At 31.9% G+C, this 27627-nt stretch overlaps 4 protein-coding genes and 1 pseudogene across 9 annotated transcripts; 3 read left to right on the top strand and 2 right to left on the bottom strand.

Annotated features, from left to right (window-relative positions):
* The first annotated feature begins 4057 nt into the window (after positions 1–4057).
* Positions 4058–8432, top strand: LOC114380234 (flagellar radial spoke protein 5-like). Of its 3 annotated transcripts, none has more exons than XM_028339236.1 (9): positions 4058–4487; positions 6079–6163; positions 6334–6450; positions 6712–6776; positions 6860–6948; positions 7037–7116; positions 7245–7356; positions 7666–7785; positions 7911–8432. In XM_028339236.1, exons 1-9 carry the CDS (start codon positions 4175–4177, stop codon positions 8094–8096), a joined length of 1167 nt encoding a protein of 388 aa, XP_028195037.1. In that variant the 5' UTR covers positions 4058–4174; the 3' UTR covers positions 8097–8432. The 3 variants fall into 3 exon arrangements, with proteins under 3 accessions (XP_028195037.1, XP_028195038.1, XP_028195039.1); XM_028339237.1 differs by lacking the exon at positions 4058–4487 and adding an exon at positions 5379–5818; XM_028339238.1 differs by lacking the exon at positions 4058–4487 and adding an exon at positions 5572–5818 and having other exon boundaries at positions 6079–6155.
* A 763-nt stretch (positions 8433–9195) lies between these two features.
* LOC114379002 lies at positions 9196–9999 on the bottom strand (annotated as a pseudogene).
* LOC114378523 lies at positions 9865–14066 on the top strand. Of its 4 annotated transcripts, XR_003659346.1 has the most exons (8): positions 9865–10108; positions 10497–10611; positions 10758–10907; positions 11544–11617; positions 11854–11972; positions 12973–13012; positions 13266–13349; positions 13749–14066. XR_003659346.1 is itself a non-coding variant. In XM_028337126.1 (7 exons), the coding sequence occupies exons 2-7, from the start codon at positions 10605–10607 to the stop codon at positions 13798–13800; spliced, it is 486 nt and encodes a 161-aa protein (XP_028192927.1). In that variant the 5' UTR covers positions 9865–10108; positions 10497–10604; the 3' UTR covers positions 13801–14066. The 4 variants fall into 4 exon arrangements, 2 of the variants coding, with proteins under 2 accessions (XP_028192927.1, XP_028192928.1); XR_003659345.1 differs by lacking the exon at positions 12973–13012 and having other exon boundaries at positions 13266–13403; XM_028337126.1 differs by lacking the exon at positions 12973–13012.
* Positions 14067–16131: 2065 nt separating this feature from the next.
* Positions 16132–17655, top strand: LOC114378343 (60S acidic ribosomal protein P2A-like). Its single transcript, XM_028336920.1, has 4 exons — positions 16132–16272; positions 16369–16458; positions 17114–17334; positions 17433–17655. The coding sequence occupies exons 2-4, from the start codon at positions 16371–16373 to the stop codon at positions 17457–17459; spliced, it is 336 nt and encodes a 111-aa protein (XP_028192721.1). The 5' UTR covers positions 16132–16272; positions 16369–16370; the 3' UTR covers positions 17460–17655.
* Positions 17656–19702: 2047 nt separating this feature from the next.
* LOC114380104 (peptidyl-prolyl cis-trans isomerase CYP71-like) lies at positions 19703–25438 on the bottom strand. Its single transcript, XM_028339039.1, has 13 exons — positions 25141–25438; positions 24949–25034; positions 24580–24668; positions 24143–24382; positions 23901–24022; positions 23003–23078; positions 22758–22865; positions 22508–22684; positions 22132–22349; positions 21765–21897; positions 20794–21017; positions 20469–20622; positions 19703–20179 (listed from the first exon to the last, which is right to left on the bottom strand). Exons 1-13 carry the CDS (start codon positions 25278–25280, stop codon positions 20096–20098), a joined length of 1851 nt encoding a protein of 616 aa, XP_028194840.1. The 5' UTR covers positions 25281–25438; the 3' UTR covers positions 19703–20095.
* Between the last annotated feature and the right edge of the window lie 2189 nt (positions 25439–27627).

The raw sequence follows: 27627 nt of genomic DNA, 5'->3' as shown, positions 1-27627 counted from the left end.
CTTTTGTAGTATAATCCTTGACCGACCAAAGCACTCACTTCTATGTCCTTAATTCTTATTATCACATCATCCGTTCTCCTTTTCTCCCAAACTTAAATTTTATGTATTTTGTATTTGATTTACTTGGTTATAAACAATTGGTCTCCAAAGGATTTATATATTTATCCACAATTTCAACTTAAATTTTACTTTGTCTGATCTATCAAAACATTATCATTAGTAAAAAAACATGTGCCCAAATTCCATATATGTTAAATATTGAATGTGCCTAATGAGTTTATACATTCTAATAAGTTCGTAGGCTTATTGGTGAACCTTTATGTGAACATCTTCATCATATTAACAATTATTCACCACCCTGAGTTTATGTCACTATCTTATTCATCATATTGGAAAACATTCATGTTCGTCACTCTATATGTTTATATGTCCCAAATTTATTATATATTTCCTTAAAAATGTTTAATGTATGTTTGCAAAAAAATAATTGGGGAGAATGACTGAAGACCCTTTTATTAAACTCCTTACATATTTTACACCTTGGTGAATAATAACTTGTTAAGAATTTTTTGCAGTTTCGGTTGAAAACACATGAAAGCAAAATAAGTAATTGATGTCACATGTTCAATAAACTTAATTATACAATTAAACATTGAGGACATCGTAAGGTATTTATAATTATGATTAAGGTTTTGGTTTTGGACTTAAAAAATATTGTAATTTGTCAATTAAATTTTCAGCTTATTTCCATTATGTACATACACTGATACGCAAGTTTCCATATACATACTTTAGCTAGAAATTTCCCCAGTTTGGTCACTCAATGAGCAAAAAGTTCAAGACATATAATGTATAATGCATTATTTAAATACGCGAACCATTTTCTACTTGATAAGTGTATTATTGTTTGTTACCATGCATGTTATGTTATAATGATTATTTATGAGTGATAAGGACAAACTTTTCAAAAAGTTATGTTCTTCAGTAATATTGATTATTTTTATTACAAGCAGAAGAAAGAGATGAATATTACATCTTTTAGCATTTGAAATTATATTTATATTTGTAATTGGTGCTGCAGTATTGTTGTAGAGCAAATGAAGCTAGCATGATGTAATCAAAGCTTGTGATGAGAAGCACCAACAAAGGTAAACTTTGTGTTTCTTATTCTGCATTTGATCTTTTTGCTTTATACAATACACTCATGTTATCTCTTACAACATTTTTTATTGAGAAAATTTGAATAATACCTAGAATACGAAAAAAATGAAAATTTTTGCACTCTAAGCTCTCCCTATCTATCTATCTATCTATCTATATATATAAACCCACGAAGCATAACTACCTAAGAATGTTGACGATAAATGAATTTTGTTTAGGATATAAAATATTTGGAGATGCTTTAGGTGATCGCATTTTTTGCTTCGGGGTAGTTATTATCTTGCTTTATCTATTAAAGCATAAAGTATAGATTTATTTTACAATTTAAATATTTTCTCCATATCACATCAAATTCTTGTCATTCTATATGACAATCTTGTATATTTATATTTTTCCTCTTATGCAATTCATCATCATTAAATGTTTAATTTAGACTGTTGTACTTAATTGCATTGTCACTCTGAATATGTTTGATTTGTTAAAATTATGATTTGTTAAAATTATGATACTAGACAAGTAGGACAAGATAGGATAAAAATGAGATAATTTTTTTTTATCTTGTACACTATTTAATGAATAATAGACAATACAAGTAAAATAATATAAAATTTATTAATATACTTAATATTAATTAACTTAATACAGTTGATATCAAGTTGATATCTTGATGTCAAATTTAATGAGTTTATCAAAATAAAAAAAAATTAAGTTGACTAGTTACTATTTTTCTGTTATTAGATATATATATATATATATATATATATATATATATATATATATATATATATATATATATATAACATTTTGTACCTGAAATAAAAAAAATTGTTCCATGATTTTCTAACTAATAAAAATTAGAGATTTTATCTGTTTGATTTGTAGTGTCCCTTGATTTTTTTTCCGATAAAAAAGGTGAAATCAAAATATTTGTTGTGTTACCATAATTTTTAATAAACCAAATGGATCCTATAGGACAATTACTATGTATCTTCTATTTCATTCATTGCTATCTAAATATTTGTACTTTTAATATTGGGAAAATATGAAGTTATTGTTGTCTTGTGTTTTATATAGTTTCAAACTAACTTTTGTTTGTAAACTTTGTTTAGTTTTTCTCTATCGATGCCGTGGTTAAAAAATGAGTTTAGTAAGATCAAGAACAAATTGGCCGACTTTCTTCATGTTTACTACCTTTTTCTTTTCCATGATAAAGACATCAATATGTTTTTGAAAGAAGATAATAGCATGAACTCTTTTTAATTCTTTAAAGTACACTCAGACATTAAATGCATCAAAGGATACAACGAAGACCAATATAGTTTACTTTTTGTTACTTGAATTTTCAAAGCTCGTATTGTATAGTAATATATTTGATTGCTTTATTTAATTTATAGATGGAGCTAAGGATTACTCGACTTGAGTTTTTCAATCAACACCCTCTACTTCTCAGTCATCAAACTTTAGTTCTCAATCATCTAATTAGAGTTTATACGTTACTATTCTCAATTATCCTTCAGTTGGATTGGATTGATTTTACTTTTAAAAGTTATGTTGTTTTCGAATTTCTCGGAGATGTTGAATCATGTGACTTTGTTTGCCTATAAAATAGATGCTTTCTTAGAAACAAGATCATTTTTCCTATGTTGGCTTATCCTCCTTTTTGTTATATTGTGTGTTTTTGTCGACTTTTTTTATTTGATTATAGTTCTCCTGTATTTAACTTTCTAGTTATAATTTTCTTGCGATATGCAATTTTTGTATTGTGACTTTCTTTAGTCACTTGTGAAAAATTTGAAGGCCATGCTAAAAATCAAGTGATGCCAACCTCCAATAGTGATTTATGAACCCCTTAAAGTAAGTTCACGACTTCATGTCTTTTTACTCATGATAGTTTCTGGTAAGTCACATATGGGAGGTGTTTAGTGCAATGTATTGTATGCTGAAAATACCTCAAACTCAAACTACAAGAGAAAGACAACATAGAATCTCAAAATGAGACTTTTTGAAAAATTTATGAATATAGTAACTCTCTTAACATCCTTTTATCTATTATATAATGCGCAAAAATACCAATAACTCCCAACCTCAAAATATTGACTAAATTCATTATTTTTCATTGTCTTGGAGAAATCTACTAGAACAAAGCTCCATTTAAAATCTGTTACAGTAAATGAGTCACTTTTTTTTTCATTTTCTCTAAAAATGCATGAATATAAAGTTATTTTGAACTCTGTAAATGTAGTTATACACATGATTTCCAACTTTTCAAATGAAATATTGTTTTGAATTTTTATATTAATTTTTATTCAATCAATTAAAAAATGTGGCATTAGCATTCATTTGTGTGAGAAAGTTTCATATGAAATAACAATTCTCATAGATGAATATTCATTTCGCTTTTGTATCTCTATTCAAATGAACACTAAGAGTAAAAAATAGTGATTTCAAATTCTACACGGATGAAAATCAAAGAGAAATACTTTACAGAATCAAAACTAAAATTTACTCGTTTAATATAGGCACCAAAAACAATAATATAGAAAGATGAAAAACATTTTTTACAAGAATCATTTCAAAATCAATTTCCTTTTATAGTGACTAAAAATATATCGTAGCCTTAACTTTATTACCTAATCCGAAATGTAAGATTAAGTTCTTCATTATGGAAAGGTTAATCCAAAATGTAATTTTACATTCTTTATTTGGTATTCCAAAAGCTTAAAAAGGTGTAGAAAATAATTATGGAAATGCAGGAAGCAATTGCCTAAGCCTTGTCCATGAATATGTATGGGCTTGCTTAACTGGGCTTTCACAAATAAATTTGGGCCCATGAATTTTGGCACAGTGGCACTATCGTCATTTCAAAATTTTGAAGGAACGAGTGAACGAAGGAAGCCATTCATTCTGGATTTCTGGTTGATTGATTTTACTTCTTTATCCTCTTCCTCTTCCTCTTCTTCTTCTTCTTCTTCTCCCGCTCGGGACTTTCTGTCTCAAACGCAATCCAACAGAAATGGCAGCGATAGTTAGCCACCACCACCACCGCCTATTCTCCGCCTCCACGCGCTTCAACTCTACTTCGAGAGACTCGCGGCGGCGAAGGAGCGGCGCAAACTCTGTTCGGTGCGCTGACGTAAGCACGGCCACGAGCGAGAATCGGCGAGTGACGGTGAGTAACAGGAACGATTCGCTGGAGATATGCCGCGTGCTGAACGGAATGTGGCAGACCAGCGGCGGATGGGGCCGAATCGATCGAGACGACGCCGTCGAGGCCATGCTCCGCTACGCCGACGCCGGTCTAACCACCTTCGATATGGCCGATCACTGTACGTTCTCTTCTTACTCGCAATTGCTTCTGCTGACGTGGAGTTTTCCGATTGGCCTGTTATTCCTCCTCCCTCCGTTACTGCCTGTGAATGCATTTAATGGCTTTTATTTTTCTTTTGATTTCGAACATGCACTGCCTTATTCGAAAACCGAAATACACATTTTTTTTTTCCGACTTTGATACTGTGTAATGTATACTCCTCCTTAAATTATTAAAAAAAAAAAGGTATAAAAATTAAATATATTTTATTACAGTAAACGGTTTACATAATTTAAAAAAAACGAAAATTATGTTTTTATATTTTTATTTTTGTATTCTTACTCTATGTATATAGATATGGATTAGAAATTTATTTTTTTTAAGAGTTAATTATTAAATAATTTTATTTGTTATTAATTTTCCAAATACTTTATAAAAAATATTGAATAACAAAAATATGAAATTATTAATTTTTCCTTTTTTTGGTGAATATATTAATTTTTCCTTTGTTTATTAAATAAAATGACTATTTAATATTTAATTTAGAATTATTGTTAATTAGTAATTCCCATTTAATAATTATTTAGATTTTGGGCAAATGGTATATATTTCTTAAAAATGGAAAATTATTAAAAACAGGAAACTATCATTTAAATATTTTTATAATAAAATAATTAATACAAATATATAATGTATTAATTATTTCTTATATTAATATCTTTAAAATATCAAATTAAAAGTATTTAATACTTTTGTAAAATTTTACCTACTTAACATAAATGTCAATTTTTTTTATTGGATGAGAGTATTAATTTTTTAACTAGTAATTCTAATAATAAAATTAAAAAACTGCAATCACATAAAATAAAAATGATAAAACATGGTGGAGATCAAAGGAAGCTGATACAGGATAAAGCACTGACGAAGCGGCACTGTGACCATGTCCCTATTTTTTCATGCTTGTTAGAGAGACAGGTAAAGTTGCTGAAAGGAGCTGCTTTTTCTCGTGTATCTGCTAGAGCTGTTATAGGCACTTGAGCAATTTGGAAATGTCGAATTTATTGCGGCATTCTTTGAGCAAATTCACTTTCAGTCCAAACGGAACACCAACTGGGAGAGAAAAAGTAACACCAAAACATAAGCATCTGAGACCATTTCAATGTGTGCTGACACAGGATAACAGAAGCATTGCCGTCAAGAATGGCAATGATTCATTGGTCATATGTCGGGTTGTGAATGGGATGTGGCAGACGAGTGGTGGGTGGGGCAGAATTGATAGGGATGATGCTGTTGATGCTATGCTTAAATATGCTGATGCTGGCCTCACCACTTTTGATTTGGCTGATATATGTATGCAACTTAGCTGCTTCTACTTGCTTTGTGTTTGAACTCATCTTAATATACCCCTTTAAGGAAATTCCTTGATTACACACTCAAGTTATTCGTTAGAGGAATAGAGAGTGATAATTGATTTTTCATTTTCAAATTTGAGGGTGTCATTTGATTGTTGTTTGTTTGATGTTTTAGATTAGATGTGGATTCTTCTCATTGTTGTGTTCTTTGGCCTTTGAGAATTGTATTCTCATTGTTGTGTTCTTTGGCCTTTGCAGATGGACCTGCTGAAGATCTATATGGGATTTTCATTGATCGAGTTCGTCGAGAGCGTCCTCCAGAATTATTGGAACAGGTCAGAGGGTGAGTTGATTATGTGACTACATATTATTTTCTTAATTATTTTTTATACTTGAAGAAAATGCAGTTTCTTTGGAGGGGTATTTGGCTAGTATGCATCCTACCATATACTTCTAAATTGTTAGTAAAAATAAAGGAAAGCATTTTCTTATCCATTGTATCATTTGACGCAGTCTCACTAAGTGGGTGCCTCCGCCAGTTAAGATGACTAGTAGCTACGTAAGAGACAGCATAAATGTTTCAAGGAAGAGAATGGATGTGGAATCCTTGGACATGCTTCAGTTCCATTGGTATTTAATCCCTCTGTGTTGTGGTTTTTTATCTACTGACTATCACGGTTCAAGCAGCACAATTCTTCAAATTTTAGGGAGAATTAGAATCATAACCATTAACATTATCCATGACAAAATCATCCATTTTGCTTCTTTACTGAAATAGTGAAAAAGAGTACTTAATTTCCATTATCTAGCTAAACTACTTATTAAAATAATTCTGATTCTCTGAAGTTAAGGATTCTTGTTACAATTCTCCCCTGTCTCTAATGGATTTAGGTGGGATTATTCGAATCCAGGCTACCTGGATGCACTAAAACACCTAACAGATTTGAAAGAAGAAGGTTAGTTTCATTTCTGATTAACGGTTACAAATTCACTTATAAGTTCACGTTTCTTGCAAACTACTTCTGTTAGCTCTGTACAGGTAAAATCAAGACTGTGGCTCTGACAAATTTTGATACAGAGAGATTACAAATTATTCTTGAAAATGAGATTCCTGTTGTAAGCAATCAGGTAAATCCAAATGCTTTAATTTCTCTTTTCTCGGTTCTTTTAATAATTCCTGTTTGTTCGTGATCCTTATTGGTGTCTTCAACATCAGGTGCAACATTCACTTGTTGATATGCGTCCCCAACAGAGAATGGCAGAGCTTTGTCAGCATACAGGAGTCAAACTGATAACGTCTCTCTCTCTCTCTCAGAAAATAAATTCTCAGCCATAGAAACTAGTTCTCCTAAATATGAGATGAAATAAGTTTACTAAAAGAAAACTACAAATTTTCCCACTTAGTAGATCAGTTTGTGATGCAGGTATGGAACGGTAATGGGTGGTCTGTTGTCGGAGAAGTTCCTTGACACCAACATATCTATTCCTTTTGCTGGTCCTGCAATAAACACCCCCTCCCTCCAAAAGTACAAAAGGGTATGATTTCATGACCACCATTAGTTATTTGGAGGTAGTTTAAGGAAAATATAGCACCTTCATTGGTGTTCTATAGCAAGCTGCTATCCCTTCTAAATTCACTGTATTGGAAAACTGAGATAAGCAGTTTAGGTAAGATGGTCTGGCAAAGGGGAATTGTCAATGATAAATAACTCTGAATCAATATGTAGGGTATAGAACAATTCAAGTTGATGATTGATGCTTTCCCTGTATGAGAACAATTTTTTCCTTGTGACTTGGTTATATTCATGTGTTTTCACTTTTCATGTACTTTGCATCCGGTGGCAGATGGTAGATGCTTGGGGAGGATGGAGTTTGTTCCAGGGACTGCTTCGGACTCTTAAACAAGTAGCTTCTAAACATGGCGTTTCGATCGCAACTGTTGGTGTGAAGTATATACTAGATCAGGTGAATTTGATTTATTCTATCTCCAGGAATTTGCTGTTCTTATTAATTTAAAACCTCATTCTCATGCTACATTGGACGAGCCCTGGTATATATCCCTTTTATTTTGGTTCTTGTCAAACATGCAGCCTGCAGTAGCAGGATCAATGGTTGGTGTCAGACTAGGCTTGGCAGAACATATTCAAGATACCAATGCTATCTTTTCGCTTGTTCTTGATGAAGACGACGTGAACAGCATAAGAGAAGCCACAGCGAAAGGAAAGGATCTGCTTAAAGTGATTGGTGATTGTGGAGATGAGTACAGGCGTGCATGAGTCATGTTGACTTATCAACCTGGTGAAATGCTTTCATTTATTAAGAACAAGGGGATGAAAAAAAAGGGAGGGGACAAAGGAAAAGTGTTCGAGCCCAATTTTGTGTCAGTTGAAGAATTTGTATGTAATACTTTTATGGATTACTCAGTACTGATCAAAAGACAAAATAAATGAAAGGAGAAAGTAATGTATTCTGTAGTATATATCTTGTGAGATTTATGCAAACTTTCCTCATATATTGGCCACCTCAAAGTATAGAAACTTTGGTGAATCACTGAACAAGAATTACACTTAGCTCTAAGTTGATTTTTGCATGGAAGGAAGTAGTTAATGATCCATCGTGCGAGCTTTGCTTTAAGTCTGTTTAATGGTGCAAAAGTGTTTTTATATTATTGTCCAATCACTATATGACAATTTTTTATAATATTATATTAATTATAGATGACAATTTTTTATAATATTATATTATGAAGAATCGTGGGTATCGTATAAAAACATTAATTAAAAAGATACGAATAATGATTTCTATGTAAGTCAGCAATACTTTTACGTTGAAAGACATAAAAATTAAACTATGTTGCTTTTATGATTTTTCATATTAATCTTTGAAACTAAAAAATAACGACATTTTCTATAATTATAAAGAGAAAATATTTTCTTAAACTAAGGTTTAATTTTTTTTTATGTTCAACAATAAATAAATTAATTAACGTAAGATTGAACTTCAAGACAAATGAATTTCAAAAAAATAAACCAAAGAAAATTAATGGAAGAAAGAAAATATGTTTAGGTAACATTCGGTTTGGTAGAGGAAAAGTGTTAGTTTCGCTTGATTTTACTTCTCTTTTAATCATTTCTTCTTCTCACCATGTGTTTGGATGGAAGATTTAAATTTTTTTATGAAATTCAAATACACAGCATTTTGATTGCCTTGATTTAAATTTCTTTCATTTTGTAAATATTTTGTTTGAATGAGACAATTTAATTTCTTGTATTTTAATTTTTTTTTGTTTGGACAAAGTAATTCAATTTCAATGAAATTCAAATTAAATAGGAAATTATAAATTGTAAGTAACAAAAAAAAGTAACATTATTTAATTTAACTACCGGGTATTGGAACAACGAGGATATCATCGTCGTTGATAGCAGTGCTTCCCATGGCATTAACATTCATCAAATAAGTGAGAGTGGTGAAGTACCTAGCAGCAACGACAGCGAGAGTATCAACGGGGCGAACAACATAAGAGAGGTAAATCGCGGGGAAAGAGTTATTGGAGCCGTTGAAGCAAGTGCAAGGGAGAGGAACGACGAGGTTTTGACTCACATCAGGGTTGAAAATGGAGTTAGCCTCGCAGAGTTGGTTGGAGGAGACGAGGCCGACGTAGACGGCGTCAGCGATGGAGGAGGGCGTCGGAGGGGCGGGTCTTGTAATGAGTAGCGACAGATTTGCGAATGTCGTCGACGCAGAAGCAGGAGATGGGGACTTTGAGGAAGAGCGTCGAGGGGAGAATGTGGTGCTCCACGTTGGGGTAAGAGATATCGATGATGTTCGCAATGAGAAGCGCAATGGGATCGATTTGGAAGAGTGAGTAAGCTATGAGGAAATTAAAATTCTTTGATTTTTAAGAGAATTTCATATTACTTATTTTTGTTAATTAAAATTTCAGATATACAATTCCCCTTTAGATTATTATTCAAATATTAAATTTAAAATAACAAATATTCAATATCTCATTTAAAATAATGAATGATTCTGTATCCATCCAAACACAGGATTTAGGATTAACACGGAAGAAGGAAAAACCAGCTGAGATTAAAAAAAGCATCAAATGGCATATGAGAATGCCAAAAGTTCTAAAATCCTTAACAAACCCCCAGCAACGTGCACGTAAATAAAACCCATAAGTCATAAGCCCCCTAATCTTCACCTCATCTCGATTTGGGAAGCGAAAAATCATAAAACCAACTAAGAACAGAGCAAGTTTTGCTTCTGCGTCGTCCCCTGATTCCGGGTACGTACTCGCATTTCACTTTCCTTACTCTTATCGAGAGTTAGGCAATTTAAGGTTTTTAATTTCACTCTAAGTTGGTATATTTGTTTTAATTGTTGTGTTGGATTTGTCTTGGCTTCTGATTTATACAACTAAAAAATAGAAGCAAGGATTATGGCTCGGATTTTGTCTGTGAAAAATTACTTCAACTGGGGCAATAGACCAACGAAATTATACATGCCCCGACGGTGTTTGTAAAAATGTTTGAAACACTTATTTGATCATTTGGTACCTGCAACATTCTGATCTACAAAATGAGACGTTTTTTAGTCATGTGGTACCACTAGCTAACCGTATCAATGATCAATTATAATTCTAATATTGTAATTTGAACTTAATTTTGTTTCAGCAATTGTATCCCGTGAGGTGTGACTTGTAAGCTGCTACAGTAAGAAAAGGAACAGAAGAAACCAGAATTGTTATATTTTTTTGCCGAAGGATTACCAGGAAAGCAATCATGGATGGTATGTCATCTCAGCCACGGTCATACTATTTACTTTATTGTCATGTTAAATTGTTTTGGTTTGGGTCACTTGCCTTAAAACCATAATGAAAAGGTTCAAATGTTTGGAAGATGAAAAATGTTGAAAAACTTGTGTGTGGGTTTCAGTTGATGCGCAGCCAACGATGGATGAAACAATTTTGGTTGGTGATGATTTAATGACGGGTCCTCCATCACCTGTAGTACCACCAGAAATAGCCTCCCATGTACTCCAAGGTGTTGATTTGTGTGATGGAATTCTCAGGAATCTCTTTCTCTGTAAGTCCCATTTTTATTAACCAGATGTAGATGTTCTTTTTGTTAATTCCTTTGCTGGCTTAAAATGTGAGACTCATTAGAGGTACACATAACATAGAGAAGGAAGAACATTCAAAACCTTAATAATTAATTTCTATAAAAAAAAGGAAATTAAATGCATAGAAAAGATAATAAAAATTAGATACTTGTTTTTTTAGCCTTATCATGTGACTATTATTTTTTTAATTATTGAACATTTATCATAAGATTGAACCTTAGAAAAAATAAGCTCTGAGATTTGTGTTTTTATTTTAATTTGATAGCTGTGAGTAGATGCAATGATATGAATTAAGCAGTTGTTTTGCTTTGTTGTTTTCGTAATTAGAATTAAGTGGGAACATCAGCTCATGGGATTTTGTATGACTTTACATGTAAACAAAGTAAATAGCCATGATGGTCTTCATAATCAACACTTTTTTCGGTATTACCAGACAGGAGAAGTTAAAGGATTAACTTCAACAAGGTTCAATCTACTGATAATGCCATGAGTGAACTGTGGACAGATATTTGTTGTTTGTTTTAAAGGTTTTAATATTAGATGTGTGTTGCAACATGGTCGTATCTGAAGATCTTATAAGCTTTATTTAAATCTTGTAGGCCTGCAAATCAATGACATCGAACCATTTTGTCAAGATGAAATTGCCTTATATAAACAATGTGCTGAAAGAAGGGTGAGACCATTGCTATCGCACATCTGTTACAGATATTCTTTTATTCTTTCTTCTCCTTCCTCCATCTCTTCCATTTTACTACTACAACTCATAACTTCTTTGAATGATTTTTAATATGTAAAATATTTTCTGATTGTTATTGTTGCAAATTAAGATTTAGGACAATTCAGTTTGTTACATCTACCGTCACCTTTGATTTTTTTTTTTTTTTTTTTTTTTTGAAAAAAAAATTACAGGATAAGGAGATACGGAAGCGGCTTCAAGATAGTGAATTCAAATTAGGTTCATCAATGCCTCTAGATGAAGCCAAGGGGAGGGCATCTCAGCTTGAAGCAGAAGTTACATCATTGGAGAGGTATATTCAAATAGTCATAATGTGATCCATGTTTATTAATTAGTCTAGAATGTTTCTTTGCTTTACATATCCTGAAGGAGCATAAAGCTAGCGTATAATAGATCCTTGAAGAATGTTTTTTCCTAAGATATCAAAACACAAAAATTCTGGAGAGTTCCTTCTGTAAACATGTGTTGAGTTTTTTGGGCTCCCTTTCTATGTGAAGTAAAGGCCCAAAATGAGAAGGCCTGTATGTCTCACTTATTTAAGTGGGGAGGGGTCATATTAGAGAGTGAGATATAGTGAGAGAGACTTATTTGAGAGGAAAAAACAGTTACAAATCATTGAGAGAGGAAAAAGAAGAGGGAAAATCATTGTGATTTTCGCATACCCATCAGAGAGCGTTTTTCAGATTGCAACTGCGGATTCGTTTACCGTTGGATCAGGCTGATTTTTGGACAGCTGGTTCTACGCGCATGATACTTCAAATTGTCCGGTTGGATCGGGAAAAAGATATATGTAGAGAGAGATAAGTGTTTCGCATTATCTATTATATATTTTGGGGTTTTAGTGCACTTGTTGGAGGTTCTCTTATATCTTCATTGATTATAGTGGAGTTATTTCTTTGGTCTGGACGACCCCTGATTTTTAGCCTTGCATTTTTTCCTTAATTTCTTTTTTGCGCTCTATATTTCATTGGTACTCCTCGCAGGATCTTGCAAGTTTAGGGAAATTTATTTCCGCTGCTTATTACACTGTTAGAGTTTGTTATTGTGTTGGCCTAATTTCTCCCATCAACATGATCGTCTTTTATGACTAAACATTTCATTGCTTTTATTTTGAGGAAGCTGCAGCAGCATCTTGCTCTTCCTAAAGTATTATTGGACTTGTCCCCAAAACACGAGTGATGCTAGAGAAGAATATTTGTTCTTATTATTTTATCATTTGGGCTTCAAATGAATACTTTAAAAAAATCAAAATTTAGGACTAAAAGTTTTTTTTTTATTTTTTATTTTTCAAGGTGGTCACCAATATCTAAGGACGTTACTTTATTTATTGAGGTATGTAATGAGCTTGTATAAAATAAATTTCTTTAAGCATTAATAACTTGAAACTACATACGTAAGTGCTCCTAAACTTCTTTATAGTCTTCACTATTTCTATTGGCTGACATCGTTTTTCTGTCACTTTGGCCCTCACACACTTTGACAATATTTGTATGTCTTCAGTATCATGTAACACTTGGGTGTGTGAATGTGATGTTAGAATTTTCAATCTCTGGACATCTTATGTACCTTCATTTCAAATGTATAGGCGTCTAATTCTTGCTAGTGGAGTTGAGGGCATTGAAGGTTTCCGTCAAAGATGGAGCTTACATGGCCGCCTTACTGATTCCAAGTAAGGTTTATCATCCATAATTGTGTTTTTGCAATACTTTTATTGGCTATCCAGGTGAGTGATCCATAGATCTTGGAATTTCAGTTTCTAAATATCTTTCAACTAATTATTGCTATCAAGCCTGATTATTGGATTGTTAAATGGTTTGGACCTGCCTTCACGTACCTATCCTTATTGAACTATAGACAATATCACAATAGTATGGTTAGATAGATGGCTTTACGGTTTACCTGTTGCACAGTGGTGTTAGCATATGTTAATGCCCTTCGTTTACAACGACTAAATATTAATTGTTTTATTTTCATGTGGTTGATTGCTGGTACTATGTATGTAATTATTCTTCCCCGCTTTTATTTACTTTGTGCGGTTGTATTTTGTTAAATGTAAATTTTTATGCAGAAATAGGTTGCAGTTCTTAAAGCAGGGCCTAGAGAGCAGAAAAAAGGGTTGAGTCCATCGGGGAATTAGCTACCAAAAATTGACTCTTGATGTGAAGATTGATCCGGCACGAGGGTTGCACCATGTCCTACTTGTCCTCCCAATATTTTAAAATTACAGAATTTCTATTACTTTTTTACCTTATATTTGAATGACATTTCTACATGTATAAGAGTTTTTTTATCCAATACTCAGTCATAAATCAACCGAGTTAGATAAATTCTGATAAATTAGATAACATTTTACTCTCCAACAACTAAAAAAATTCTTTAAGAATTACCATTGTCCAATAATTGTAAATTTGTAGTGCAGTTTGCTTATATTATTCCTGAAACTGAAAACTCTTTTAGGTTGAAGAAAAACCTTTAACCTCCTCCCCCTAAAAAAACTTTAATAAAAATTGAGTCAACCCCTTCAATCCGCCTTTGTCTGGTAGAATTGCTTCGATAGATTCATTTTTTTCAATCTGGATGAATTTTTTATTTATTTAATTTTTGGATTTTGTTTTATTAAAATAATTAAAAGAAGCCGAAAAGAGACAGCCCAACGCGACAACTCCATAGTCCACCAGCCCAACGGAGATGGCCTTCTACAATTTATATTGTTGCCCAAACCCAAAACAATGAATAGTTTAATTTTAACATTTTCATGATTTAAAATGTGAGATGTAAAACCCAATAACATGGTGATATTTATTAGAATTTAATGTGAACTCAAATAAAAATAATAAATAAATTGTAACTTTATTAACTTTTAAGGTTATGTTTGACAAAATTAGTTAAAAAATGAGCTAGAAGTTGAAAAGTGAGTAGTAAAAAGCTGAAAAAATAGTTTATAAATTATAAATATTTGACAAAACTAATTGTTGAAGTAGTTATAAAGCATAAAAATAATAAAATTATTATTTATTTAAAATAAGTAACTAGAAAATTTAATAAATATAATAAGGATAAAAAGGAAATATTTGACTATGTTCGGTAAGATATCTTAGCTAATTTTGTTACAAGCTGGAAAATTTGTTTAATTATTCGATTAACAAGTTTTTTTAATAAAGTAGTTTTTTAAAACACTATCTTTTAGCTTCTGATTTTTAATATATTTTTTTCATTTTTATTTTAAATATATTTATCAATTTTCCTAATTATCATGTTTAAATAAAATCATGATTTTATTACTTTATGTCATTTATACTTTTTCAATCACTTCAACATTTAATTTTATCAAACATTTTTAATTTAATAAATTAATTTTTTAATTTTCAACTAATTTTGTAAAAAATAATCAACCAAAATATAAAACATTAGAAGCTAGAAACTATCATTCTAACTTTAAAAAACACTAGAAGAGCTACTAAGAAGAATATGTTTTCCCAACATAATCTAGATCATTCGTAATTAAAGATATATTGTAAAGTACAAAATTATTAAATAATAAATTAAGCTTAATTAATTGTCTTTTTTTTATGAGTTAATTGTATCTTTAGAGAATTCAAAACGTAATGGGTTTTATTTTTGGAAAATATTTTCAATTCAATTTTTAATTCTTATTTACACTTTAAACAACAAAAATATCACATTATTTTCATTTTATTTTCTATCTTCAAAAGATTTATATCAAAAAGTAAAAATAATAAAAATCTATTTTCACAATTTCATATACAACTATTTGAAATTAGGAAATAATGTCAAAATAATCTGATATTTAATAATTAAAAATAAAAATACTTTCTTAGGCTAAATTTCCGAATTTCTGTAGTGCATGATAAATGAATGCGTTTTAAATATAAGATTGAATTTCGAAATATTTTAATTTAATTAAAAAGAAAACAAGTCATTTAATTCAGGTATTTGTTTGTATTTTTATTCCAAATGAAACTTCTTTATCAAATTGATACAAAAAAATGAAACCTCATCATTTTCATTAACTAATGTGTTATTTTTAGAGTTTGTTTGGATAAACTTTCAAAAAACACTTATAAGAGAAAAAAAAAAAGAAATAAACTTGTCCATAAACTAAAATAAACCTATATATATATAATATTTAGTTTGTAAAAATTTTCTCATTAATTTTTTAGAAAATAGTTTTAACTAAATTAATTTTAGTTTATAATTTTTTTAAAGGGAAGCTTTCGTGACATAAATAAAAAAGTTATATTTTTATTTTGTAAAATTTCTTATTTAATATTTTTAGATCATTTGAGTAATTGAACGGTATAAAAAAAACAAAAAGATAATCTGTGCAAACAAATTGTATATGCCAAATATTAGGAAAAAAATTGAAAGAAACTGAAAAAGAAAAAAAAAAGAAGTTAGAAGTTTATCTAAATGTTAGGAGGGGCATTACTGGAAAATAAAAAATGGATGAAACCCCAAGAGCTGAAAACCCTAGTTATATATTATGTCTCTCCACTCCTGCGCCTCTCGTCTCGCTCTGCACAAACCCTAACACCAAAACCAGAAGCGAAATCGCAATCGCAATCCAGCGAGTGAGTATTCTTTCTCTCACAACACCAATTCCATTTGCTCGTGTTGTTGATCTGTTTTAACTAACAATTGTTGTTGTTCGCTGATTTTGAATTCAGATATGAAGGTCGTAGCTGCATACTTGCTCGCAGTGTTGGGAGGGAATCCTTCCCCTTCTGCCGATGACATCAAACACATCCTCGGCGCAGGTCCTTCCTTTATCCTAACTACTCTATCTTTTTCTCCCTTTTTTAATATATTATGATTATGATTATTATTATTGAGCGTTTTTTATTTATGGGTTATTGGTTGAATGCTGAACTGGGTTCGCAATAGCATTTCTTTATGTGTTCAATGCAAGAATGTGGGGGGGGGGGGGGGGGAACTGCCTTATTTTAATGTTAATATAGTTTGGGATTTGTAGAGTTGGTTAGTAGAAAACTGAAATCATGCCTTGAGAATGAGATGTAGTACAGTATTTTTCTTCTCAAAGTTATTGGTGATTGAATTCGGAAGCGTTGTGGTTGTCTTGTTTGTTGATATTGCGACAAATCGCGGACAAGTGCAGCCGATGTGATTCCAGTTGCTGTCGCAGACAGTTAAAAATACCTTGATGTTGCAGCCTAAATCATGGTTGAGGACTGATTTTTTAAAGCCTTTAGCCATGTGTAATTTTCTTGTTGATTTGTCTTTGCTGTTTTAAGTCTTTAGTCAAGGATTTTTATTTGGGAGGAAATGTAATTTTTATAGTTAGGAGCATTGTTTTTTGGTTGATTAGTATATGGAGTCCATGATGAAGTGGGCAAAACTTTGATTTTGAATTGTTTGGAGTGATTGTTTTTGTGTCTTGTTTGTGATTTATAGTTGGAGCTGAGGCTGAGAATGAGTTGATTGAGTTGCTCTTGACTGAAGTCAAGGGAAAAGACTTCAATGAGCTAATTGCTAGTGGAAGTGAAAAGATGTCTGCAGTGTCTGGTGGCGGTGCAGCGGTTGCCGTTGCTGCTGCACCAGCTGGAGGTGCTGCTGCACCTGCTGCCGAAGCAAAGGAAGAAAAGAAAGTAGAAGAGAAGGAGGAGTCTGATGATGTAAGTTTCAAACTTTTGGCAGCAATTGTTAATTTGTTATTGTTTAGTAAATTCGTAATTCTCTGCTAATGCTTGTATGTATCTTCTTTGTTCTGCAGGATATGGGTTTCAGTTTGTTCGACTAAAAGGTCTGAAGTGTTTTTGTCTTACATTTGCAGTTCTATTTAGTATTTTAGCCCAATCACAAGGTTTTGTTACCTGAGTTACATATTGTTTTAGGTTTATGGGTTTTGCTTATTCACATTGGAGACAACGTCATGTTATCTGATATAATTTAGTAATGTTTGAATTTAATTCGTTTGACCTTATGGTTATTTAGAATATGTATGGTTTTATTCATCATTGAAATTACTTTCATTTTGAAAAAACAAAATTAAATTGTTTTAAATTAATCAGAATCTGAAAGAAAATCATACTTCTTACTATTTTGTGGAGTATTTTTTTAATACCTTCTAAAAAGAGCTCAAGTTATGTACTTTCCATAAAATCTCCAAAACTAAATCATTTGTATCTTCGCAAAATCACCTTTCTGAAAATCATCTCTTTCAAGAGCTTTAACAAAGGGCCCATTAAATATATTTCGCTGTTACCATAGTAGGTATTCTGTTAACAAAGGGCCCTTAAAATATATTTTGCGGCTACCATAGTAGATATTCTATTACTTGCTGCCTTTGTTTTTCTAGATAAACACAATTTGTGTGCTCTGCCTAGAAGATTATCTGGGAACAATGAAAGAATAGGAAATATCAATTATCCCCTGGTTAATTGGTTCTTTTTGCTAGTTACTATTGAGTTCAAGACATGAAAATCGTATAACTGTCAAAAGTGAGAGACTGTTCATCGGAACATTTATAGGCTGAATACTCGTAAGTCTGATACCATGGATGTCCAATAGCTTTGATAGTAATGGGTGGATATACTACTACCTCGTCCATTGTATAACAGAGCAAATGATGGTATAGCAATGAACATCGGGATACTAGGAAACATGGTCCGAAGAATCTCAATGGTAGGTTCCATGAACTATCCTTTGCGTGATGCGAAAACCAAATTCAGAATGAGGAAGAAAAAGATATCGTGATGTAAGTCTATTATTCCTTGCATCATAGGTGTTGGATCAAATAATTATTCCTTTAACGTTTGAAATATAGGTAATCCTTTCATGAATTAAGAGTCTATTATTCTTTTCATTAACTATAGTAAATTAAGTAGAACATGAAATATGACTAGATTGATCCTAGTTACTCTTCGGAATAAAATATAAGGGGGAGAGACATTATTGAATTAGGAAATAGAATCAACGACTTTAAAAGAATTGAATGAGGAATTGTTTAAAGTGCATAGATTCATTTCTACTTATTGACTTAATGTCATTATAATTGTGACACATCCATAACCGTTATTGTCATCATCTTAATTATGGTTGTTAATATCTTTACTATTGATCTATCGTTATCATCAAAATTATCATCATTCGTCAACCAATGATCATTGTCATTTTCTTTGTCTCCTTTGCTTTTGCAATTATTGGTACCATCATCATCTTTAAAAACCATCACCATGATCATTGATTCTCGTCTCTACTATCATCAATGTCACTAGTTAATCATTATCAATGATTATTACACAAGTCTAAACGAAGATAGATAGTGTTGTTTGTATTTAAATTTTAATGTTAATTTGAAAAAAAAATCATTAAATTGAAATTTATTTCCAATTTTTAAAAATTCAAAATTAAAAGTTGACAATTAAAATTGAAATTTAGTAGTGTGGTTACGAGAGTATCGGGTTGACTTGGTTTAATTATCAAGTTACGATAAAAAGAAAAAAAGCACATCAAATTTCTTAAAATTTATCTCATTATTTATAAAGGAAATGTTAAATTTATAGTTATGTAAGATTAACATATTTCTTGTTTATTAATGACTAAATATTTATTCTGTTTAATATTTAATTTTCCAATATCTATTACTGTATATCTCATTAATTTCTTTACTCAATATGATAAAAAAAATAACTAAAGGGACTAAATTCACATATTCCTTTTTAAGTTGGAGAACTAAATTCAATTTAAAAATATAGGAACAAAAACCAAGTTTGGTCAAAACCAGAGGGACCAAAAACACATTTCCCCCCTTCTGGTAACTTCCAATTTCTTATGTAAGAAGCATATCTGGTAACGCTAGCAATTTAACGAATAAATATTTTATTAAACTGCAAAGTCTAGTCTCAACACTTATTATAGGTTTTTAGATACGACTACCCAATTAACAAGTTTACGCAAGAACCACGTGTATTAAGAGCCTTTTCCAACGGCAGGGCTATCCTTAGTAGCTCACAGGTCGCGGAAGCTAGTGTCCCACCCAGAGACTCGATGAAACACTGATGTCCATGTTTTATTAAGGGCAGATTAAAAAGGTAATAAAAAGGCAGGTATATCGTACATCAGGTATAGTATCAGAAAAATTATACGTCAAGAAGTGATTTTGCCTAAATGCATTCCCTTGGCATGCAAAGCACATTACACTGGCAAAGCAGAAGCTTGACCCATTAGTCAGATAAAGGAAGATGGAACCTGTGACAAAAATGTATGCATGAAAAACAACGCCCATCCTGTTAAGAATAATCGCCTCAGTTCATAGGTTCATAGGAACCCTATGAAACCAAGGGCAGAAACATGAAATCATCCTGTTAAAACTTCTTCAGCCACATATCATCCATAGATATGACTGACTCCATCAGCGATACAAACCAAGAACCTTCAAGACTTTGGTACAGTTACGTTTAGAATTTTAACATCTTGATATGGCTTATCTGTCCTGTCTGTCTTCACTTTTTCTATAGCCTGCCAACATCAAAGTTATCAATTGGTTAGTTTATCAGATAAAAAGTCGGGCTTTAATCAATAAGACCTAAAAAAAGATTTTAACACAATACATCATAGACGAAAACTTAAGAGAAACATTAATCAAATGTTCCATGGATAAAAGGAAATCGAGAAGGATTGATTTCAAAAAGATATGTGATCAGGTCATATGAAAGCCCACATCACAGACATGGAAAATGTTTGGCGAGTGATTCTGAATGAGCACATGCTTGTACTAAATGGTTACCAAGAATAGATGCCAATTTACCTGTACAACATCCATTCCCTTGGCAACTCTACCAAATACAGTGTGCTTGTTGTCCAACCATGGAGTAGCCACTGTGGTTATAAAGAACTGAGAACCATTTGTATTTTGGCCCGCATTTGCCATTGATACTGTGAAAGGCCTATCATGCCTCAAACTGCAACAGAAAAAAAAAAATCATTTGCTCTTAGTTCCATCTGAGGCAAAACCATACCAGGAAGTTTCCACATGCCATCGGCATATCCCCCAACTAATCATTAGCCTGGAGTGTGAAATCATGATATTTCTTGCATATAGTAACAGAACGTTTGTAGACAAACTTCATTACCTTTTATGAAATTCATCCTCAAATTCTCTCCCCCAAATAGACTGCCCACCAGTGCCATCTCCTAAAGGATCTCCTGTTTGTATCATGAAGCCTTTGATGACCCTATGAAAAATAAGATTGTCATAGTAGCCATTTCGGCAGTGAGTAGTGAAATTCTCCACAGTTTTTGGACATTCCTCTGGGTATAATTTCATGTGAATATCACCCATAGTGGTGTGTAGAATCTGCAAAAGAAGAATTGGTATTGTAAAGCTATTTTAGGGGAACATACAGGTAACCATGTGATTTACAAAAAATTATATAACAAAACCAACTCACATGTAAAGAACGAGAGGAAATATTTTTCCTCTTACAATAATTACTTAAATACAAGAATATACAGGTGAGAAACAGATGTTTCTAATTTAGAGGTTATTTCTAGACAACTTTTGTTTTTTTGAGACATTAAAGTGAAAACCTCCATGAATTTATTTGCCAGTCACAACAGTGCTAAAGGCCTACATCCTGTTCTAGTAAACCAGGATCATCATGAGAGGGTTGAGGAAGGTCTAAGTCTAACCCTGGACCAGACCATAAGACGTAGTTACTTATGGCCTAGTATAGGATATCTTTCCGTTCTGCTGAAAAGAGATAAGCACTAAGAGGACTATTTTGTATTAAATGTGTTCTTCCACGATATGGAGGGAATAACACTATCATATGGTTTTTATGAAATACAATAATAGAGTCAGAAAAGATCTCTTATAGTAGTCTAGTATATAAGACCAACCTATCTAAGATTCTTTGCTACAGAGCTACCAAATATCCCCCCAATACCAAGGGTAATAGAAAAATTTAGGAATGGATCTTCCCATTAACATTAAGGTTAGAAGACCTAAGCCCCAAGAATAGCATAAAATGGGTAAGCCTTTGGAGTTTGAAGTGCAAGTGTAAATTCCTAACCTACTTTAAGGCAAACAAAGATAGCTCACCACATTGTCAGGAAGTGATGTTGTAACTGACTTTCCAATATCCGATACTGCCAAAAGTTCATCAGCAGGTGGCTTTTCATTGAACACATCTCTTCCTTTAGTTGCATCTTCAGGCTCCTCTGGCTCTCTTCGACTGATACATGACAAACTCCAAAACTTAGATACAAGTTGGATATATATTCGCATGCCATATGATTAATAACAATACTATGATATGATATTAAACAAAATGAACAACTCAATGCACTGAGGGAAAACACTACCAGACAAAAATCGCCATATTTATGAATGTGATATTATCAAATAACAAAACTACATAACTTTGGATTTCAAAGTAGGGGTAAAATGGTCAGTAGAGTTTACTTACCTGAATAAATATATCCTGTGCTTTTTGAAGGCACAACACAGGAGAGTGGGATCTGTCAAAGGCTCCTTGCTCTCATTAGCATTTGCAGCTGCTGAAGGGATCTTTCTTACTTTTTTACTATTTCGATCCCCTTGATATAAAGCTATTCTTAAGAACCTATCATTATTCTCCACCTTTCCAAGTATTCGAGCAACTTTATTGGTGTGCAGATTAACAATCTATAACCATACAGAAGATGTAAAATGCATAAGGGAATGGAGTTCCATCTAGATGCAATCATTGCATTATTGAACAATGAAAAATTATAAATATGGAGAGGTTGTATAACAGAAAGAACTGAAGTGATTGTAACCCTTGAGTAAGAAAAAAATCTCACTTTAATCCCAAGCAAGGTTGCATATATAAGAAAATTGGAACTTTCGTCAAAAACTGCATTTGGAAGTAGTGCACTTTCTGTCTTCTCTATTTCCTTCTCGACAGCCATTCTTCGACCAAAATCAATGGCTTCCAACCGGTATAATGGAGCATCACTTCTTTGGAGATCTTGAGCAACCTATCAATAAAGCAATTTATTTACCATATGTCCAAAAAGCAACAAAAGGGTGAAATTCTGGTACAACCATTACCTCCAGGGATTCATCATAAACTCGCCTTAGTTTACCTGTACTGAACCAAAACACACGTATTCTCCGATCAGGTGATGTAATGGAAAATTGCTTACCATCTGGACTAACCTAAAAAAATGCAATACAGTCAATAATTACCATCAAGTTAAACACCAGATATCTAGTAGCTTTCATAAACCATCTAAATAATGTAATATTGAATTATCAACTATAAGTCTGGAAGTATGTTCGTACAACTGAAGTACCTCAATAGCCGAAACAGAAGTCTTGCATTTTGCAATTTCAAAGAGGTTAGTGTCACTTTTCAATTTAAAATCGACCCTACAAGTGCCCAAGGAAAAGATTAAAGTGCATTCGTAACTGCACAAATTCAAATATCCAAAACTCATGCAATTAAGAATTTCCAGAACTGTTATATACATAACTAGTATATAGAAGAAAAAAATTACTAATACAGTCACAAATTCACAATGTATGACAACCATACAATGTTTCAAATATTTGGCACTTCATGGCATATTGGCATTGCTGATTACAATACTGATTCATTTTGTACAGGCTATGTCTGTAAGCAACTTATTGGTTGGCCAACTCGAAAGCCTTAGACCAGTAGCCAGGTGCCAGCAAGGAGGCTATAAGACAGCATTGACAGAAGTTTGGAAAACATGCCACTTCTGGATAGAATAGCAAATATATTGTCTGGCAGGATTAGAGTGAAACATCCTATAACGGAACATTTGGAATCAAATTCTAATTTTCAAAATTAAACTAGTTAGTTCACCTCAAATTGACCAGATCAACATCTAGATCCATGGGTCCAGTCAATAGCACGTTGATAAGAACGATCTTATTAAATATGCAGTATTGTTTTTTAGCCCCATCTAAAACTATTGATAGTTTATTATCATCCTAATCATATTATAGGCTTCAGAATTTGCAGTTTGAAATTATCTTAATCCATTCATTTACAACAATAATAGAGTGAAGCATCTACAAATTTGTAAATATGTTTATGGTGTGCATATGTAATCTAAGACACAAGGAACTTTATGCACAGTCAGCCATCAGAATTTGAACCATCATGAGTAATTTATACTAAATGAAACGAGGCAGAACTACAATAATACAAAAATAAGCGCATACACATTCTCTGGGAATTGAAGTGTAGCAGGGCTCCAGTATTCAATTATCCCCTTTGCATCTGCCGAAAGTACAGAATCACATACAGGATTGTACTTCATAACTTTAATAGGACCCATATGTATCTGAACAATGGAGCAAGGAATGATACAATTATGCATTTAAATTGTGGAAAATATCACCAAAAAAGAATGTTAATGCATTTTGAAGAGCCATTTATATGAAAGTTAAATTAGAATTGGAACCTCTTTGGAGATGATAGGATCATTTGTACCAGCCCTTGCATCATATATGTGCACAAAAGATGAGTTCCTATCACTAATGGCTAGCCTAGCTTTGACATCCCCTTGTTTGTAAACCCATTCAACAGCACCAGGAACATATGGCAAGCGAATCATGACCATCATGTCAAAGTTGACTACGTCATATATTTTCACAGAGCGGTCATTTGATATTGTACAGCAAAGCAGACCATCAATACTAACCTGCACAGCTGAAATAAGTCAAGGTTGATAACAAGCATAACAAGAAGATATAGAAAATATATTGTTATGCTTTCAATGCCCGGCAAATCAGGCTATATTGTCCCATAAAAAAACATCAGAGAATTGAAGCAAAAATCAATTAAATTACATATGATTTATAGCAAAAGGGTTATGTTATGTCAGGTTAACAAACTTACAGCTAGACCTTCAATTGGACCAAGATGAGATCTGAAGTGCTTGGCAAACTCAATACCAATAGGCCTTTTCTTCCAAAACTTCAAATGACCTGACAACAAGAAGCCACCCACCGACAAAGGGATAAGCCTCAATGTCATTGCAGCAAAAATAACTATTCCAAAGATTAAGCTAATTAAAATAAGATCCATATGCTGACATATGTACAACGTTGCGACTGTATTGATGCTTCAAATGCTACATTGCATGGATTATTTTATTTTATAAAAAAAAAACAAATAATTGGACTAAAGTAGAGGTAAGGTAACAACTAATAGGATCACTCGCAATTAGTCACAGATCATAATTCGTCAACCAGAACATGGTTATACCATCGGCACTTCCAGTGATGAAAAATTCGGCAGCTGAAACAGCGACATGCGTAACCACATCACGGTGCATATAACTTTTCTCGTACCTGAATTAAAAAACAATAATAAGAAAACTGCCGAAATAAATTCGAAATTGCTCTATTGAAGAAACCCTAATTCAGAAAATGTAGTCTAAGAGGCGCAGAAAGTGACATGTTGGCAGAGGGTAAGGCGTCGAGGTAGGCGTGCTCGAACTGAAGGGGTCGCTTGGGCCGGGCACGAGGGGCCGGGCCCGGGCCTATGACCTGTTCCTCCTCGCTTGCGTTGGCGCCATTCTCGTGTTCCTCCGTCATCTTCAAACGCAGCAACACTTTGAACTGAATACGACTAAGAGAAACAAACGCTAATATATTCTCCCCAGTAAGATGAATGCAGCAAGTGCAAGTTTCTGGGAAATGGAAATGGAGGGAGCAGAAGCTTCTTCTGTTTTTTCTTTAATTGAAGAGCTAAACCCTAAAACGCTACGTCGTTTTTAAGTCTAATAACGGACAAACGACGTTGGATTCGATAGCCCAACTTCGGTGTTCTGTTCTTTGTTGCTAGCCCAGTCCAAACAATGTACTAATTGGCTAATTGCTGCCTATTTTGATAAAAATAAAATAAAAAGTTAGAGATTTATCACAAGATTCACAACTAACAGAATTTAGTACCTAGCTTTTTTTTTTAAATCCCTTAATATTACAGTTTTTTTTACATAATATTACAGAGTTATATTAATTCTATTTAAAATGTAAGGTTTATCAAATGCATGTTTTTAATAAAATTTACTATTAAACAAAAGTTGTAACATTTTTCTTAATATTTTGGTGGGAATAAATACTATAATATGATTAATGTTACATTTTCTTAAAAAATTTATTAATACATTTATACAAATACTACATGTAAAATCAATTATATTTAATATCTTAAAATATAAAATATTTTCAATTCTTTATCTAGTTTGTCATCCATATGCGTGGTTAATTGTTTATATTATAAGTTATATGTTTGTGTTATGAAGTCATACTAAATCTTACATATTTCTTAATCCGAACATGATGTAAAATTGAATTACAACATAGATTTGTGTTAACATTTAGAAAATCATACATCCATACTAGTTATGATTATTGTTGTTTAAGTATGTGTTTTAACGATTTTTGTTTTCTTTTGTATATATAGTAATTGTTTATTATGGATGTCATTTAAAAAAAAATTAATCAATTGAAAACTTTAATTACATTATGTATTAACTTGTTATTAAAAATCTTCCATGAGATATAAAGATAATCAAATTGAGGAAATTGGAATTCTAAAAGATTCTTCAAGCATAATTAATATTTCAATTTAAGAAGAAACTGAAACAAAGTATATTTGTGTGTAATGTAACACTAGTACTTTGTTTTAATCATGAATGCAGTAGTGAGAAAAGAAATAGGAATGAAAGCTTCGTAAGGTGAAGGAAAGCTTCCGAAACAATGAAGTACAAAGTTTTACTCAGGATTATAAATTAAATTTTTGTCAATCAATATAACAAAGTGTTTTATATGAAAAAGAAACACACATCTATTGTGCACTTCAATGGTTGTAAGGTTAATAATTGTGAGAAAAAAATCATTTTAAAACTCGAGTGAAAGCTAAAAAAATACTTGATCATGAAGTTATTGGGAGAATCTTGCTAACTATGCCCAACTTAATATATCATTTGTTGTAATTTATTATTAAGATATAATTTTCCCACACAGAGAGACGTTGAAATGAAATCAAGCACATACTTTATTATCTTTGGGATACAATGAATAGTAGCTTGTTTTATTCAAATGTTTCTAAGATAAAACTAATTAATTATGCATCTTATACGTTAGATCCCCATAAAGTTAGATCACAAACAAAATACTTGTTTATATGTGGTGGTACAGTCATTTCATAGTTGTTTGTGAAACAAATCATAACCCATCATCTAATGTGTTGAAAATTTATCATCACACGAGACAAGTTAAAATGTATTTGTCCATATTCTTATTGTAATTCCTTGTAGGATATAACTAATTATAATTAACATTAAACCATATTAACATGTACATTGAGTTTGGTTAGATTAATTGAGTTAGAAACTAATTGACCCAGTATCTAGATCAACTATATTTGGGTAAGTTAAAATGAACCTAACCAAGCTAGCTTGACTCATTGAAAAATTGAGTTGACTGGATTCACCAATATTAATTAAATATACTGATAAATTATATAAATTTTTTAGTCTTTTTATACCAGGTTATCAAATTCAAAAATTTAGATAAACTTGTGAAAATTTCATAAACTCAACTCATAAACTCGTAAGAGTTTACTTCATATAAAAATTATAATAAAATATATATAAATAATATATCAATTAAACATTTCAACAACATAATAAAATAAATAATAAACTATAAATTTCACAACACTTGAATAATCAAGTCTAGTAATACATCATTACTAGATAATAACTTACAGAGGTAATAATAGCAATAAAACATTCTCATAAAGGGTTTGATGTTATTGGAGAACATAAATTTAATGTTGTTAGAGATGATGATTTTTCGATTTAGGAATAACACATCAAACAAAAATATGTTGAATCCTAAACACAACAAAAAATAACACAAAATGACCTGGATT

The sequence above is a fragment of the Glycine soja genome, chromosome 12 (assembly GCF_004193775.1).
Source record: "Glycine soja cultivar W05 chromosome 12, ASM419377v2, whole genome shotgun sequence".
NCBI lineage: Eukaryota > Viridiplantae > Streptophyta > Magnoliopsida > Fabales > Fabaceae > Glycine > Glycine soja.
The sequence above is the reverse complement of the archived record's forward strand: the minus strand, read 5'-3'. Positions and strand labels throughout refer to the sequence as shown.